Raw genomic sequence first — 17,090 nt, 5'->3', positions numbered from 1 at the left:
TGTGTGTGCGTGTGTGTCGGGTCAATACAAATCAACCAAGGTGTCTACAAATGTATGACAAAACATTTATGTGCATGAATTTTGTAATGTGATCAACATTTTCAATTTGCTATTAGACAAAACAATAATGATCCTTGTAGTTTAATTATCTATAAATGTCCTTATTGAGTCACAATAAAAAAAATAGACAAAACATCAACAACTTTGTATTACTTGTTTATTAATATTAAAAAAAAAAAAAAAAAAAAAAAAAACGTATTATAAGGGTGTATAGCACAAGCGCTACCGTAAAGCGTGGTGTATCTGCGCACCTCATTTCCGCAGACATGTTGGGAAGGAAGTGCATTTGGCATGATTTAATCAGATACGTCCTGTATTAACACCAGAACTCCATATTTAATATATGTATTTTAGTTTTTAATACTTTAAATATATATATTCTTTAATAACAAAGCTATAATTTAGAGGCGCTTATACTCGTTGTTACGACATAAACACAGCGCTCAGTGACGAGATAAAAGCGTGCATGCTTAATACTTGAGCGCGTTACAAACAGCTCCGTCCTCCCTTACAGAAGTGCCCTAAGTAGTGTGCGAACTTAAACGATTACGCGTCCTAAGTAGTTCACGTTATATCTATTGGGAATGTCATGGGAATACACGTCATACCGGAAGTGTAGTTCTATTGTTTACACGGAAACACCTGGGGGGTAAAAAGAGGGCATTTAAAAGTTACACGTTATAAAAGTTACAATGTCAAGTACAAACTAATATAGGAAAAAGTAATAAAAAACATAACGCACGGTTAAAGCACGAATTTGTTAAGTAACCTGGTTGCTAAGTAGCTCACTAATGGAGGGAGGGGGGGATCAAGAATTAAACACGTGACAGGAAAGCGTTATTGCGTCAAAAGAATATAAGAGCCAATCAGGATGCGATATGCAAATACGAGCCATTCTAAGGGAGTACAGAAAAACCTGTTCTGAAAACACCATAGAAAAGCAGAAGTCCACAAAATGACTGACTGCATGTGCCGGGGATGTTATTCGGGCTCCGGGGCCTCGCTTCATTACATCCCGAAGGATCCGGAGACACGGCAGAAGTGGATCGATTTCATTTACAGACACCGCACGGCGCCGACACTGAAGAACCTGGACCGGATCAGGATCTGCAGCGCGCATTTCACCGAGGAATGCTTCACGAATTACCGGCAGAAAATGATGGGATTCGGGAAAAGGCTCATCCTGAGGCCGAACGCTGTCCCGACCATAGCGGTTCGAGTGGAGCTCATGACACCGAGCAGGACACGACAGGTAAACCTTCATCTCATTCACCGTTATCCAAACACACCGGGGGTGCCTGCCTTCTGATGCTCTCCTAGATCTCTGATGATCTGACAGCTCTTCCTACATCTCTGATGATCTGACAGCTCTTCCTACATCTCTGATGCGCACCCAGATCTGTGATGCTCTGTTAGATCCTTGGTGATCTCTTAGATCTCTGATGCTCTCTTAGAGCTCCTCCTAGATCTCTGGTGATCTCTTAGATCTCTGATGCTCTCGTACAGCTCTTCCTAGATCTCCAATGCGCGCCCAGATCTGTGATGCTCTCTTAGATCCCTGATGATCTCTTAGAGCTCCTCCTGGATCTATGGTGCGCTTCTAGATCTCTGATGCTTTTTTACAACTCTTCTTAAATCTCCGATGCTCTCTTAAAACTCTTCCGAGATCTCCGATGCGCTCCTAGATCTCTGATGCGCTCATAACCCTCTCGCTTCCGGTCCGGGACGTGCCAAAGTAAAAGCCGCACGCGCAGGTTTTCCAGACGTATTTCCCTTTAACAGTTCTAGACTCTATAATAAATTCGAAAGCACGCGGCCTCCGTCTCTGATTATTTGTAGATGACCGTCAAGAAAGACGCGTTTTGCTTGCGTCATCAGTCTGCGCCAGGAGGGCGCGCGCACATGAGAGGAAACTTCAACATTCAATTCAATGTGACTTTTATTTTATTTGTATTTTTATAATCAGAATGTTTGGTTTTTTTTGTGTCCGTTTCTCTTGTAAATAATACCAATATGAATTTAAGTTCAATGGCTTTTAGTTTAAATATGCCTTAAAGTTACCTTTTAGACATTTGTTGGGGTCTGTAGATGTTTTCTAAGGTCTGCTGGGGTTTGGTAAAATCTGTAGAGGTCTGTTGAGGTTTGCTTAACTCTGTAGAGGTCCGATTAGGTTTGTAGAGATCTAATGACGTCTGTAAAGGTTTGCTGAAGTCTGTAGAGGTCAAGTCAGGTCAAGTCAAGTCAAGTCGGCTTTTATTGTCCAACCAAATCCAGTGCAGTACAGTGAAAAGAAAAACGAAGGAACACTATACAAAACCTAACTATATAAAGTGCAAACATTTAGTGCAAAAGAAAAAGTACAAAGAGACAGTAAACACAGTGATTGTCAACATAGTAAACACAGTGACACTGTAACACCAGCCAGTACGGTACAGTAGTTTTGTGCAAAAGATTAATTTGGATAAAAATAAATGCTGTACATGTAAATACAATATTCTAGCAATATCTCTGTATATGCTCCCATCAAGTCTTTTTTTTTTTTTTTTTGGTAAACTTAGATTCTGATACACCTACTTCCTGCAGTGTTCTACACTTCGGTGAATGTTGTGAAGGTTTATTTTTTATAGAAATGCCACACCAAGAATCAATTCCAGATCTTTTATCTGCTCAATTGATGATGGATTAATAAGGGAACAGACCATAAAATAGCTTTTGAATAAATTGTCTGATTACTTTTGGTCCCTTGTGAAAAGAGTCGGCTACAGATTAAGGAGCTGTAATTCCTAAACCATTCTCCCAATGTTTATGTGAATACACTCAAATTACAGCAGACGGTCTGCACTTTAAGGCCATCTTCATTTTATAATTGTATTTTAAATATGTTTTGGTAAAACAAAACTTGTCAGTGTCCAAATATTTCTAGGCCTAACTTTACCTGAATGCTGGATTATGCGGAAGTCCTAAGAGGCCATGCATTATAATTTTATTGTTTGTTTTTGTCGTGATCACGATTTATTATTCTCCACATGGCCCACCAGCAAGTTATTACCCATGACACTACCTCTAATACGTGCTCTTATGCCCAGTACACAGGTTAAGTACTGATCACAAGGAGACAATGTTTATTTGTTGAACACGAGACAATTAAGTCGTGATCACAAGAAAACTAGAAACAGTTATAATGCATTATTAGGTAGGATCATAAGCCTGCATTAATAAATAAACCTAATTGTTGATCACAAGCCTATTTAAAAATTATCCCTATAGTTTTATGATGAAATATCAATAAATTTGGCAAAACCAATGGAACAAAATATGTTTTTGTGTTTAGTGAGTGATTAACAATGAATTTTTGAAACCCACAGATCACCATGTCGGAGCAAACGCGTCACCGTAAAGCGTGGTGTACGTGCGCACTAATATTCCAGCAGACCCTTTGTGAAGGAACTGTAGTTGACGTGGTTTTATCAGACACTTCCTGTATCAACACCGAAATCGCATGTGTAATACATTTAAATTTGTGAAAAATCTTTAAAACGTTCATGTAAACACGAATTTATATAAGATATAATTTAGAGGTGCTCATACTCGTGTTCTTACGACACCAACGCAGCTGTGAAGGCATTGCACGCCAAATGCGTGAGCGCGTTTCAAACAGCTCCGTCCTTCATACAGAAGTGCCCTAAGTAGTGTACAAAATAGGGAAAATTGAGCATCCTATGTAGCACTCGTTATATCTATTTAGTACGTATCCACGGTTTGTCTTGATCCTTCGTGTGCGCGAGATCCCGGAAGTGTAGCTTTCTGTCGTTTGCACGGCAACACCAGACAGTGAAGGGAGAATTTAAAAGTTATAAATCTCACAATATTAAGTCCACTCTGATAAAAAAAAAAAAAAAAAAAAAAAAATCCTCCCGGGTCCGTATAACTTTCGGAAAGTCTTTTTCCGAATATGGCCCCTCATGACGTCACGAAGGGCGGAATTCCTTGTATGGGCCCTTCTACCGGAAGAGCGCGCGCACACAGCAACGAGAGCGAGAGCACCACCGTTCACGTGCTTCATAGGCTAAGGAATTCGTCGGCAGCGGACTGCATAGGACTTGCTCGAAAAGAATGTCTCCAAAAAAGTGTATTTTTGGTTGTGAGGGAAAGACAACTCTGTTCAGCTTCCCAAAGAACCCAGAGTTACGAGAACAGTGGGTGCAGTTTGTTTTTTCAGGGCGGCAACAGCGTTTCGCAAATGTGTTCATTTGTTCCCGTCATTTCAGCGACAATTGCTTTAGAAACAAGGCTCAGTTCGACGCCGGATTTGCACAGCGTTTGATACTGAAAAATGGAGCGGCCCCAGCGATAAAAAATCCCAGTCATAAATCAGAACCACAGGGGGTAAGTCAAACTTACCAATGGACTCTAAGCAAATGTACAATACGACACGTTGCTTTTTAGTCATTGTTGATCGATGTTTAATTTCAGCCCCGGGATCCGATTCTGGATCGAATACGTACTTCCAGATCTGATTGATAGCCATAGCTCGTTTAAGTCCATAAAGTTTTTGTTTCTGTTTTATTTATAGCAATATCACAGATTGCACACGATATCTACACTCAGGGTTCATACTCATTTCTATGGACTGGATTAGTATGGTGGAAAAAGGAAGAACACTGAGTATAAAAAAATATTTGTGTTTCCATCCTATTGCCCTATTCGGTTTTCTAACATATAAAATAAAAATGTTTCCAAAAAAAATATAAAACAAGATGCACAGTCCGAGGCGCTGTGCTGCCATGGCAGCTGCTGCCTCACAGTGCAACAACCAATCACATCTTACACTCATCCATTTGAAAACAGCGTTTTCGTCACTTCCCAAAAGTTGCTCATCCACACTGAATCGTTTTTCAAAAGAGACATGCAAACGTCATTTTCAAATGTATTCGCTTTGAAGGGCGTTTTCAAAAAAGCTACATTTTAGTTTACTGAAAATGCAGAAACGGAGAAAAAAATATAGTTTTAAACGAAAACGTATTAGTGTGGACATGGCCATAAGGTGTTTTTGTTTTTTTTGTGGATTTAGGAGCAGACGCCAAAAAGATCGGTGCTAGACGTGATTGGTTGTTGCTATTGTGAGGCAGCAGCTGCCATGGCAGCACAGCGTCTCTGACTGTGCAACTAAACACATAGAAAATATCAGAGATTCTGATTCTGACATACATCTGAGATCGTAGCGTAACGCACTTCAGACGTTAAATATGGTCTTAATAATCTTTAGGTAAGTGCATATTTAAGTCTGAACATTTTTTTAAATTTTTTAATAAAAAAATGTGTAGGAACCCTGTACACTGCTCGTGATTAAATAATAGATAAATGCTGTTAAACCACTGGAACCCTTGAAATTCACCACGAATCAAACAGCAATTCACGCTTCATACTCGATTCATAGAAAATAGCGTTGCGCTAAGCAGTAGCTGGACCTCAGGCAATTAAGGTAAATACTGAAGTCTGCTGATGTCTGTAAATGTCCCCTAAATCTGGAAAGATTTACTGACACCTTCGGTGGTCTGCTTAGTTTGCTGTAGAGGTTTGCTGTAGATGTTTGCCGTAGATGTTTGCCGAGGTCAACGGAAGTCTTTGAAGATCTGTTGAGGTCTGTCAAGGATTTCTAAGGTCTGTAGAGGCTTGCTGAGGATATATATATATATATATATATATCCATTCAAAATTTTTAATCATCTCTCTCCCGCCAATACGGCTCAAACATTCCGTACTTCAGATTCTCCCCAGGCATTCTGTCCAATTCGAATGCTCTCAGAATCTGAAGTGTCCCATCCTCACTCTTTAATGAAGTCAGTAATCATCAGATCAGAGATTATTAATGTCTTTAGTTGACAAGAGACTGCTGTTCCTACTCTTTCAGTAGCTCTGTAGTTTATGGCACAATTATTAAAAGACATTGAAACAACAAAAATTTATTTTCTAAAACAACATTACTTAAAACTTAGTACTTCGCGTCAACAGGCTGTGAGGTAATGTTACTGGCTATTTAAAAAAAGGGGCGGGGCCACCTGATGCCTTGCCCTGACTTCCTGTTATGGACATTTGTGGAGTGTTTTAGGGCCTTGAACGGAGACTCATTGATTAATATTGTATATGTATTTGTTCTGCAAAGGGTTTTTTTTTTATCCACCCAATAGCATACACAAACATCTAGATATCAGTCGTCAGATGGTTTTGTCAGCCAATGAGAATGTTTTAAAGCTATGTTTTAAAATGATACGTACTAAAGCTACGTTCATGTACACAGCAATTTACAGTGAGCGATCAACTTGAAACTATGCAAAGCATTGGATCATTTATGATGAGGCCACACCCCCTAAATATACTGTACATTCCCTCATTACATAGGATGGATAATTTCCTAAATCCTGCACGCACAATAATGTCAGAAAATGTCCATCTTGGCGAGTATTCACGTAAATTATATAAATATTACATAGATTTATGTTTAAAACGTATTTTTTTTCTATGTGTAAGAATTAAATCAAATGTCATTTGCATCATTTTGCATGCATGTCAGCTTATGACCAAACAACGTGCAAATATTTATATTTGTATATAATAAAGTTGATATAATTTTCCCCAAATTTCTAATGAATTCCCATAAATTCCTGGTATGTTTCTGACCTGGAATATTTCCAAAATTCCCCAGATGATTTTCCCATACAAAGTTTCCAGACATGTCCCGCCCCCCCCTTTGCAACCCTAATGGCTTTGTGACACTTCATATGCAATGTGCTTCGAGCGTATTGTAACAACAGTTTGGGGAAGAACCACACATGGGAATGAGTAATAATTTGACTGGATGTATTTTTTTGTTTATTTGTTTGTTTGTCTGTCTCTTCGACTTTAGGAGAAAGTGGAAGAAACCACAGCCGAAACACGCCTGTGCCCATTGTGTCAAAGATGCCAAAAGGACAGCGAGTCTCTTGCTTGTCACCTGACTAAAAAACACAGCGTGCATCCAGCTTGTCTTGAAAACCTACTCGTTTCAGTGAGTATTTTAATATTACTAGCTATAACTAAAATGACATTTTAAATAGGTCTTTATGGAGTATTGCCGATTATACTGTATTTTAACATTAGACAGTTTTAGTCCACATTATAATACTGTATACCCCCCCCCCCCAAATTTTTTTTTTTAATAATTAAATACTTGTTTGCCAAAGTAAAACATATCTTTGGCCATTCAGTTACATTTGAGTTACATGGAGTACCTCATAATGTTCCTTCAAATTTTTTCCTTTCTCGACCTCGTCTTTAAGGCACCTTATGCGATCCGTTCCAGTGATGGAGTCACAGAATCCAGTCCAGAAAATATCAGTAAGTTTAAGCTGAATTTTGCATTATTGAATGTTCACACACACACACACACACCGATCAGGCATAACTTTATGGTCATCAATCAGGCTTAACATTATGACTACCTGCCTAATAATGTATTGGTCCCCTTTTGCTGCTGCAAACAGTTCTGACCCATCGAGCATTAACGGCATGAACATCTTCAGCAATTTGAGCTGTTCATCTGTTATATCGAACCACACGGATCAGCCTTCGCTCCCCACGTGCATCAATGAGCCTCGGGTGCCCGTGACCCTGTCAGCGGTTCCCCACTTTTCCTTCAATGGAGCACTTTTGATAGATACTGATCACTGCAGACCAGAACATCCCACAAGAGCTGCAGTTTTGGAGATGCTCCGACCCAGTCGTCTAGACGTCACAATTTGGCTCTTTTCAAACTCCAATTTTTACGCTTGCCCATTTTTCCTGCTTCTAACACGTCAACTTTGAGGACAAAATGTTCACTTGATGCCTAATAATATCTCACCCACTAACAGGTGCCACGATGAAGAGATAATCAGTGTTTTTTACTTCACCGCTCATAATGTTCTAATGTCATAATGTTATTCCTGATCGGTTTAAATATCAATTCCATTTACATTTATGTAAATCACTTATCAATTAACATTTTACATTTCCTTTCCTTGAAAGACGGCACATCGCAGCAGAAGTCCTTCACCGAATCCGCTTTAATTCCAGTTCAACAAGATGCTTCGTCCCAGGAACATGATACTAGTGATAAATCAGGAGTAGCGAACAAAGGAAGTGGCGACAGTGATTTAGGAGCCTCAGTCGAAAACGATCCAAACGCTGCTGCTGCTAAAGGCAGTGTTAGCCACCCTTTCAAGTGTTACACATGTCTGAAATTCTTTACTCACAAATCTGCATTGAACGTACACTATAATTCAGCCACTCATATCCAAAAGACGAGAACAGAAGCAAGGAATAACGGTGATTTCACATCCCCTATCCTTGCTTACCCTTATGCCTCTAGCAAGCCGTACCAGTGTGACGTGTGCCACGTCTCTTACTTTTACCCCTTCGGCTTGGAGAACCATCTAAAGTCTGTGTTGCACCAGAGTCGTACCAGGAAGGCTGGAATCACTGCAGCGATTTCCAAAACGAATATAGGGACCGGGATCACCGTGGCGAACCTGGGAGGCAGCACAGTGCCTAGTGCCAAGAATCATAACTGTGTGCCACAAGCAGAGAAGGTTCGGATTCAACCTGCTTCCTCGTCGCTTCCTAATCCAGTGGTGACGGCTCAGGCAGTGCCTGCTGTTCTCCCTCTCCTAACATTAGCTCCAAACTCTGTTTCCCACACCCTTGTTCCCTCTGTCTTTCCTGCACCTGGGACTTCAACGACTCAGCTAATACCCCAGCCCCAAATGCTAATGCCTCTTATCGTGAACGGGCTCCAAACCCATGGTCCAACCCCAGACAGCCCTCGGCATCTGTTGCAGCAAGCTGTGAATGTTCTTGGTCTCAGTTCATCACAGCATGTTCAAGAACTTTGCTCAAGTGAAACACAAAGTCATTTGGCAACTACTGTAGTCTCCAGCGCATCTCAGACAACTTTAGAGACAATTAAATCTGCTGACGTGGCAGGAGTGAAAATTGAAATCAAAGAGGAGCCCTGTGATCGAGAGGTATCACCGATGGACCCCTGTACAGCGGACGCCATAAGTCAGGGTTTGAAACAAGAGTGGGATGGAATCGAGAACAGTAGAACTACTAACACCTCTATTTGCAGAATAGAGGGTGGGGACAAGCAGCAGAGCAAAGTGGTAAGTATGGGGGAAAATTCAAAAAGACACCCTCCTGATGCAAATAAAGCTTCAAGAACCGAAGACCTTCAGAGTTCACATGTTACCAGAACCAACCATTTAAAATGCAACCCCTCAAACGCTAAACGTGGCTTAACGTCTTCAAGTACCATGACTTGTTCAAGCTTGCCCTCTGGACCTCCAGTATTAACCGAGTTTCAGTCTGAGGTCCTGTGGGCTTTTCTCGAGTCGCAGAACGAGGCAGATTCGGTCATTCCACCAAGAGAAGATTGTGAAACCCTTGGCAGGGTCGTAGGACTAACTGAGGATGAGGTACGAAAATGGCTAGCGAACACCCATCGTACCAAAGAAAGGCATTGTGCAGATGTAAAATCATGCTATGAGAGACGAGAAAGCACCGAGGATGACGAAGATGATCTAATGATTGATGAAAGCGGGGGGATAGTCATTCGCTCGACTACGGATTTCCTTTCAGACGAAGACGGCGGAGATAAACAGACCACAGTGAATAAGAAGAGAAAAAGGGACATGGAAATGGAAGATTCCGACGAGGACTCATGAGAGGAAATGTGCAGATTTCGTTCAATTTACAACCAGATGATCCTCCAGTTGACCCTCATGGTTTTTAAACCACTCATACCTTTGCGTCCACCAATTACTTAGTCTAAGGTTCAAAAATCATTTCCAAGACATAGTTATATATATTGAATGTTGTCGTGGTTTCATTTCATTCATTACTCTGTTGGTTCCGTTCGGTTTTTGGGGAGCTGATCGGTAAAAAGCAACACTACAGTTTTTCACTTTTTATTATCTTACCATGTAAATTTTGGTTTCTTTCTGATTAATGGGTATATAATATATAACAGTGTCTATGTTCAGCCATGTACAAACATGTTTATTATAAAAAGAAAGCTTTATATGGTGCGAATATTAAACATTTTCTCTATTTGTTTTACACACGCTCGGCTTTTGCTCGGTCTTCTTCAACCATTCACGTTTCACTGCACTATAAATTAAGGTTTGCGTATGAACAAATCATACTGGTTCTGCTGGGATGCACCCATTCTTTGCATTGTTCCACATAGGTTTATTTACCATGCACACCAAGAAATTGTAACAAAAGATTTGATCATACTTGTGTTTTCACAGAGTTACAATAACACACTTATATTTCACTATTAAACAACACTTCCTTCTGGTCCACTAATCTGATTGGCTGAGCACCGTTAAGAGGGTGCTTTTATTTAGTATAAACACACCATGATGTCTTACTGCTCGTCTGTATTCACCACATACATTTCCACTTTTAGCAATAGTCCTAAATATAAAGCCTGAAAACCCATCAGAGGAAGATGTGGCGGAAGAAGGAACACCAGTTTAATTCCCAGATGTACCTGTAACAGAGATTATTCAGAGCTAGATGACAGACTATAAAGTGTTTTGCTTATTTGGAATTTATTCTCATTAGCAGAGGGAAAAAAGAACAACACTTGGACCCTATTGTGACCCAGAATGTCACTTAGTTAGTAGGAAGTATAACTATGTAATCCTTACTGTAATATTGCATAAACCGAACCCAATTTAATTATTAGAGGTATATCTACACCAATCAGGAATAACATTAGTACATTATGAGCAATGAAGTAAAAAACACTATCTCTTCATCATGGCACCTGTTAACGGGTGGGATATTATTAGGCAGCAAATGGACATTTTCTCCTCAAAGTTGATGTGTTAAAAGCAGGAAAAATGGGCAAGCGTAAGGATTTGAGTTTAGTGCCAAATTGTGACGTCTAGACGTCTGGGTCAGAGCATCTCCAAAACTGCCTCTCTCGTGGGATGTTCTGGTCTGCACTGGTCCAAGGAAGGAACAGTGGTAAACAGGGTCATGGGCGGCCGAGGCTCATTGATGCACGTGCGGAGAGAAGGCTGGCATGAATGGTCCGATCTAACAGACGAGCTCCTGTAGCTCAAACTGCTGGAGAAGTTCATGTTGTTTCTAATAGAAAGGTGTCAGAATACACAGTGCATTACAGTTTGTTGCGTACGTGGCTTGGCCACAGATTAGTCGATATTGAGCAGGTGGTCATAACCAGGACTTTAAGGACCAACTGTGCGAATCTTGAATGTCACAAATGAAGGCGAGTGTACGGCATCAAGATGAACTACTGATCAACTAGTTATCTAAAATTGGTCAACTATGAATCTTGTGAACCTTCATTTGGTGAGCAAATACAGACGGAGCAAAACAATTACAATTCATGAAAATGGACGAACAACCAGGAAACGAACAAACACTAGTACAGTACAGTAAAAGTGTGAATCCTCTTCAATCAGTATAAATTAGAGTTTTTCTCAGTTGCTTTGGAGCGTTTCTCAGATCAGAAATGAAATTCTCAAAACTCCTTGTTAACCTCCACATCATGTAGTCATTTGTGCTCATCATAAGAACATTTCTTGTTGCTTTGATCAAATCGCGAATGCTTTTGTACATTCATTAAATCGATTGTGTACAATTTTCTGATGTTTCCTATGCTTTCAGTTGCTTATGTTGTTGATCAAAATATATTATACTGGTCGTACCTGAATCAGTTCATTGTATAAGTCAGTGAATGCAAAATGGTTAAACCAGTTGTCATCATCTGTCATCTAAAATTAACTATTAACTTTTTTTTTTTGTAAATGTGACTTGAATTGATGAATTGTGCAGATGAATCTTGAATGTCACTAATGAAGGCGAGTGAACGGAATCAGATCAACCGATGATCTACTAGTTCTCTAAAACAGGTCAAAGGTGATTCTTGTGAGCTTTCAATTGGAGACAAAGCAAAACACAGAATTATACATTCTGAATTTGTTGTTCAACTAAGAAACACTTTTACAGTGCAGCCTGAGTCTCTTGTAATCAATATAAATCAAATACGCAATCAAATAAATGAATTTGTGCTGCTGAAATTCATAGATGACAAACAGAAGGAAGTCAAATCTTGTGCGATTTCAATCACTGTGATCCAAACTGTAGTTTTCCATCAAGAAATCCTGAAACTGTGCAGCGTCATACTGAGAACATGCCTAAACATGTTAATGATTTGGTTTGTGAACAATGACAAAGGGACTTTTCACTCTGATGGGAATGAGATGTTCAACACAAAAACTTACTTTTGATTGGTGAACTAAGGATTTTGAGAAAAGTACAGGCTTATGCAAGAAATCCGATGTGCTGTAAATTGCACTTATTTACTTGCAAATATTAAGGATGATTCGAGAAATGGTCCAAAGCAACAACTGTTTTTGTGATGTTTAATAAAATACGATAAACTAGAAGTTTGATATTCTGAATCAAATGAAATTCATGGAATAATGAAGACCCTTCCCCCCCGAACTCCCTCGGCTCTACGGTATATACCGTCTCGATACAGATATTGATTTACTGATGATCAAATAATGTTAATGAACAAAATGCATGTTCGTTACAATTATTTCACATTACATGAGCCTTAAGGAGTTCTTTGTAGTGATCTGGGCGAAAGCGCTGAAGATAGACCTCCATTTTTCCCCGAGTCTTCTGCTCACCGCCGATCCCTAACGAGTGAAAAAGAGGTAAATGGTCATGACGACACATCAATACATCATAAAACTGCATGTTGGTATCTATTTCTCTAGATGTGGCTATCGATCTGTCTAATTTATTCCTCATTTAAATGAACACATTACTCTGGCTAGTGTTAAATACACTATATTGCAGTATTGGGTCTCCTGGTCATAAGTCTGGTATGTGATTTTTGAGCATTGTATTCCACATTTAGTCCCAATAATTCCCTCCACTCTTCTGGGAAGATTTTCTACACATCATTTTGGAGTGTGCTTAGCATGGCATGGCAATGCCCCTGTGCATAAAGCCAGTTCCTTAAAGATCTGGTGTACATGCTTTGGAGAGGAAGATCTTAAATGGCCAGCTATAGAGCTCTGATCTCATTCCTTCCTGAACATGATGGGATGAATTGGAAGGCTCCATCACTACTTGCCTTTCACCCTTGTGGGATGAATTGGACACCTTTGGGATAAATTGGAAGGCTCCATCACTACTTGCCTTTCACCCTTGTGGGATGAATTGGACACCTTTGGGATGAATTGGAAGGCTCCATCACTACTTGCCTTTCACCCTTGTGGCTGATGAACATAAACATCCATAAGCACACTCCAAAATCTAGTGGAACATCTTCCCAGCAGAGTGGTGGGATTTATAAGAGCAAATTTGGAATGAATGTGGAATACAATGTTTAAAAATCAAATACCAGACTTATGACCAGGTGACCCAATACTTTTGGAAATACAGTGAATGTCAGCCATGTCTTTTCATAACTTCTCCTTTAAAAAAGGGGGGTGGGAGAGGGGGATTAGAAGACAGCAGTCATTAAAATGTCTTCCTAATAGTACACTGCAACTGAATCTATCTGCCTAAATCTGAATGCAATCTAATAGGAGTGACTATTATTCAAAGGTGATTTCAAATCAATGCTTCATTACAATATTTTATATATAATTATAAACACAGGTCTACTCCTCTCCAGTCACCTAATATTTCAGCCGTCTTCTCGATACTCTGCATCGCAGACTTCATCTCGTTCCCTTCTGCAACAAGAACTTCGATCTCTCCCACGCAGTAGCCGAAATCGGCCCGATCCAGATCGACCCGGACTTTTCCGTCGCCCTCGTCGTACTCTAGCGCATAAGAACACCGCTGCGTGGTGAACTCTGCGAAACACTCCAGCTTCATTTCCTGCAGCCATTTCTCAAACTCGTGAACGTCTTTACCTCGTTCTGTCTGGAAGAAGTCCGATGTGGGGTCTACGTAAACGTCCATGAGTTCAGCTCTGATCTGAAGCATATCTGTAATCTCTCTGTATTTAGTGCACCCACCCTGCGCTCTTTTCTCAGCGTTCGAATGCGATGACGTTGACCGTTTTAGCTCCCAGGATCCTTCTCGCTTTCTCAGCCAGAAATCTTTTAAGGTTAACGTGAAGTCTGCCGAGTCGAAGTACTGATCTTTAAACTCATACTGACCCAAACAAACAGCTAGGAAGAGAAGAAACAAGGGGAAATGTCAGCTCCTGGGCTTGCACATGGTCAGGTGATTGTTGGAAGGGTTTTATATCATCAAGAAGTAAAAAAACAACAACATTCCATCTATTCATTAATTGCAGATTAATAAAATCAATCACTATTTTAACATCTCAGTGAAGCACATTTCATTTGTTCTGTAATCCTGTAAATTTTCTATTCACCAGATGTGTCTCCTGGTTCAGGATCATACTCCACATCATCCTCAGACACCAAAGATATGGTCAGTAACCTCACATACACTGAATCTATGAGCTGTCTATAAGGTTATTGACCATATCTTTGGTATCGGAGGATGATGTGGAGTATGATCCTGAACCAGGGGGACAACTTTTATATACCTGGCGAGTCAATTTTTATTTTTTTTATTTTTACTTTCAGAATTGATTAAAAATGTTGAGTTTCTTTTTGTTGTGTTAAAATAACTGTTTGAGGATATCATGAAGACTTGTTCCAACGAAAATAAAGTAAATAATGTTTTTTTTATATGTAAATTGTACATTTGACCTTAACACAATATAAAGGTTAAACAAAACAATCAACACTGGCATCTTAACATATGTAAGAAAAAGTAATGGATTATATAAGATCATAATCAATCTCTCTCTCTCACTCTCTCTCACTCACTCTCACTCACTCTCACTCTCACTCTCTCACACACTCACACACACACACACACACACACACACACACACACACACACACACACACACACACACACACACACACACACACACACACACACACACACACAGCATTTCCTCAAATCTTAATGAAACACACCTCCAATCTCTTTCAGTTTCTCTAGGATGTGTGTGTCACACACAAACTTCCGCTCCACCTCTACGGGCATAACTCTAGAATAAATCAGACCAAAGAAAGAAAGATAGAAAGCAAGAAAGAAAGAGAGAAAGTGTGAGTCAAACCTCACAACAAGAATGAATTCACTCAAAGCTTCCGGCAATTCCCTTTACTTCCGGGCTGCTCAACTACAATTTCAAAATAAAGGTTCAGCACGTTTTCATTAAACGCATCGTGAAAAAGAGAGTTTGAATTGGTGCATTGGTAATTTCTTAAAATCGCTTTAAAGCTCAAATATATAATAAATAATGATCTAAATGAATTCATAGACAAATAAACAAACAACTAGATAATTTATTAATAAAAATACTGATACATAAATTATTAAATGATACATAAAAGTGCAAGTTCTAATGTGTTGGTGCCTTTTAAACATTTGAGTTGTGTTTTCTATTTATGTTTGTTTGTTTATGAATGGTATGAAATCATAAATCTGTGGAAACCTTCATTTAATACAGTTTGTTATTTTTACCCATTTTGAGTTACAATTCAGCATCCGCAAGACACAGTGCCTGTTAGCAGCTATGCTCTTTCTTGTCCTTTTTATATTCTGTTATGTAAATAAAAAAATATTCGTTGTTCAGATGAAATAAATAGACAATTTATGTTTTCATCCTTTTTATTCGTTGTTTTAAACAGGAATTTACCACTTCAATTCATACACATGAGCAAAAAACTCTAATATTTATCAGTTTGTTCAACATGTCATATGTGCCACATTCTGACCAATCAGAATGGAGGAGCTGAGCAGAGCTGCAGTGAAAGCATTCATGAAACTCTGGTGTGTGTGTGTGTGTGTGTGTGTGTGTGTGTGTGTGTGTGTGTGTGAGAGAGAGAGAGAGAGAGAGAGAGAGAGAGAGAGAGAGAGAGAGAGAGAGAGAGAGCTTTTGTGTGCTTTTGTTTGATTGTTTGAGAGAGAGATCTCAGCATCTTCAGCTCTGCCACCTTCAGCTCCACCTCCTGTATTTTTGACAATGCCACTGTCTCTAAACCATACAACATCGCAGGTTTTACCAAGGTCTAATAAACTTTCACTCTTGCAGATACACTTCTATCACAAATCACTCCTGTCACTCTTCTCCACCCACTCCACCCTGCCTGCACTCTTTTCTCCACTTCTCTAACACACTCTCCATTACTTTGCACTGTTGACCCCAGGTACCTGAACTCCTCCACCTTCTCCACCTCTTCTCCCTGCAACCGCACCACTCCACTGCCCTCCCTCATATTCACACACATGTACTCTGTCTTACTCCTACTGACTTTCATTCCCCTTCTCTCCAGCGCGTACCTCCACCTCTCCAGGCTCTTCTCAACCTGCTCCCTACTCTCACCACAAATCACAAATATCATCCGCAAACATCATAGTCCACGAAGACTCCTGTCTGACCTCGTCCGTCAACCTGTCCTTTTGCGGCATGAAACCATACTGCTGCTTAAAGATGGTCACCTCTTCTCTCAGCCTGGCTTCAACTACTCTTTCCCATAACTTCATGGTGTGACTGATCAACTTTATTCCCCTGTAGTTACTGCAGATCTACACATCTTCCTTGTTCTTAAAGATCGGTACCAGCACACCTCAGGCATCCTCTCACCCTCCAGAATCTTGTTAAACAATCTGGGTTAACACTCCACTGCCATCTCCACTGCCATCTCTCCTCAACATGTACACACACATGTCCTAGCTGTCTACTTTATCATGTCTGCAGTAGTTGCCCAATCATCCAGCACCTCTTCACCACCACCAAACCCCTTCAGTTTCCACCATCTTATTCTTCTTTCAGCCCTCACTCTTCTCCTTTTTTTCTTTACCTTTAAAGCCACAGACCACCATCCAATGCTGTCTACCTACAGTGTCCCCTGCCAACA

At 40.0% G+C, this 17,090-nt stretch overlaps 2 protein-coding genes across 3 annotated transcripts; one reads left to right on the top strand and one right to left on the bottom strand.

Moving 5' to 3' along the window:
• Nucleotides 1-269: 269 nt before the first annotated feature.
• Nucleotides 270-10,194, top strand: LOC310720005 (uncharacterized protein). Of its 2 annotated transcripts, none has more exons than XM_083530265.1 (4): nucleotides 270-1,312; nucleotides 6,965-7,105; nucleotides 7,377-7,434; nucleotides 8,104-10,194. In XM_083530265.1, exons 1-4 carry the CDS (start codon nucleotides 1,016-1,018, stop codon nucleotides 9,798-9,800), a joined length of 2,193 nt encoding a protein of 730 aa, XP_083386391.1. In that variant the 5' UTR covers nucleotides 270-1,015; the 3' UTR covers nucleotides 9,801-10,194. The 2 variants fall into 2 exon arrangements, with proteins under 2 accessions (XP_083386391.1, XP_083386392.1); XM_083530266.1 differs by lacking the exon at nucleotides 270-1,312 and adding an exon at nucleotides 1,777-4,446.
• A 111-nt stretch (nucleotides 10,195-10,305) lies between these two features.
• On the bottom strand, nucleotides 10,306-15,375 carry thtpa (thiamine triphosphatase). Its single transcript, XM_083530321.1, has 3 exons — nucleotides 15,144-15,375; nucleotides 13,815-14,315; nucleotides 10,306-12,821 (listed from the first exon to the last, which is right to left on the bottom strand). Exons 1-3 carry the CDS (start codon nucleotides 15,211-15,213, stop codon nucleotides 12,721-12,723), a joined length of 672 nt encoding a protein of 223 aa, XP_083386447.1. The 5' UTR covers nucleotides 15,214-15,375; the 3' UTR covers nucleotides 10,306-12,720.
• Nucleotides 15,376-17,090: the final 1,715 nt, after the last annotated feature.

The sequence above is a fragment of the Silurus aristotelis genome, assembly GCF_946808225.1.
Source record: "Silurus aristotelis genome assembly, chromosome: 25".
Classification (NCBI taxonomy): Eukaryota; Metazoa; Chordata; class Actinopteri; order Siluriformes; family Siluridae; genus Silurus; species Silurus aristotelis.
Note: the sequence above shows the minus strand (reverse complement) of the source record. Positions and strands in the feature narration are given on the sequence as shown.